At 47.6% G+C, this 1,469-nt stretch overlaps 1 protein-coding gene across 1 annotated transcript in view; it reads right to left on the bottom strand.

Annotated features, from left to right (window-relative positions):
- Positions 1 to 348: 348 nt before the first annotated feature.
- Positions 349 to 1,469, bottom strand: part of LOC104494005 (reticulon-4-like) — a gene marked incomplete at its 3' end in the record, with an annotated part of 3,477 nt that continues 2,356 nt past the window's right edge. Inside the window, exon 3 of the mRNA XM_010136780.1 lies at positions 349 to 1,469. This exon is cut by the window's right edge and continues 6 nt beyond it. Within this exon, the coding sequence (XP_010135082.1) occupies positions 349 to 1,469 (1,121 nt within the window).

Here is a 1,469-nt window from a genome sequence, read left to right as displayed (position 1 = left end):
CCTTGGGCTTCCTATCATGTCTGAAGAGCACGTTTAGAAAGCCACCTACTGCCTGCCTGGAGACCACCACAGAGGAGCTTGCAGCGAGTGGTGACTTATTTCTGTATCACCAGATCACCAGCAGCAGAACTGCAGGAGAAAACTGGAGACAGTGAGTCCATCCCTGATAAACAGAACAAGTACTAAAGCAATCAGAACACGAAAAAGTTAGAAGTGTGGGCACCAACACTTGCTGTTGCCCTTTACAGTTTATAGAAAGTGACTTCCAAAGAGTCAGTCATGACATGCTTAAGTTCAGCTAAAGAATTATGCAGATTAGCGAACCGCAAGACAGCGTACACAGATTACCTGAAGACTTATTCAGCTTTGCTGAAAATACGGCAGGAGGTTTTTCCTTTTCTTTAACAGGAGCAGCTTCTGGCTCAGCTTCCTTCTCAAAAGCTTCTGGTTTTACTACACTGACTACCTCTCCTTCAGCAGATAGAGGCGAGGTACCTGTGGCCGGTAAGGACATCATGGACGCTTCAGGCACTTCCCTGTCCACAGCCTCCAAGGATTTCTTCAAGGCATTAGGATCTTCCTCAGCTTTTACTTCTACATTCTTTGCAGATAGATCGCAGGGTAGCTCCGGGCAAGGCAGCTGCCTCTTCTCCCCTCTGATGGCCTTACTGATCTCTTCACTTTCATCTGTGTGCATTACTTCGCTGTCGGCAGCCTCCGCCACAAACTCGGGAGCAGTTTTAGGATGAGCTAACATCACAAAGTCGTCTTCCACTGTGACTGGGGAAGAGTCCGTGGGTGACAGATCTTTGTCATCTCCTGGTGTTGGTCCCACAGCAACAGATACATCAGCTGAATAAGCCACGGCATTCAGCTCCTCCATCTGAAGAGGAATCTTCTCTGTCTTGGCTGGTTTTGTAGGCGCTGGCTCAGATGGCAAAGCGGCAACAATTGTGGAAGAGTCCAGTTCAGGTTGGAAAGACTCCAGATAAGGCTTGCCCCTGGCAGCTACCGAATCCACTAGCTGCTCCTCGTGTTCATCAGCAGTCACAATATTCTCAGCTGATTTACTTTTTAAGGTGAGAGAGGGATCTTCGCTCACTTTCTCAGTGAAGTCAGGTATCACCTGGCTATTAAACAAGTCAGACTTCCCAAACTGTGGAGACAGTTTTTCAACAAGGTCCTTGTGTTCCGGCACATCCTGAGAAATGCGTTCGGTTATCGGTGTCTTTGAGTAGTCTGTAAAGGATGGAGGAGCAGATTCACCAGAGCCTTTTGTCCCTTTAATTAAGTCACATGCAATAGATATATAGGCAGTCTCTCCGTCCTCAGGACTGGCACTGCTCTCACGATCAGGTGTTTTAGAAGCTAATGCCTCGTTTGCTTCTGGGGCCTGCGCCAGCGGTACATTCACTGTCTCTTGGTATAAGGGAGGTTTCTCAGTCTCTTCTTTTACATTGTCATAATTA

This window comes from Buceros rhinoceros, unplaced genomic scaffold (assembly GCF_000710305.1).
Source record: "Buceros rhinoceros silvestris isolate BGI_N320 unplaced genomic scaffold, ASM71030v1 scaffold13375, whole genome shotgun sequence".
Classification (NCBI taxonomy): Eukaryota; Metazoa; Chordata; class Aves; order Bucerotiformes; family Bucerotidae; genus Buceros; species Buceros rhinoceros.
The sequence above is the reverse complement of the archived record's forward strand: the minus strand, read 5'-3'. Positions and strand labels throughout refer to the sequence as shown.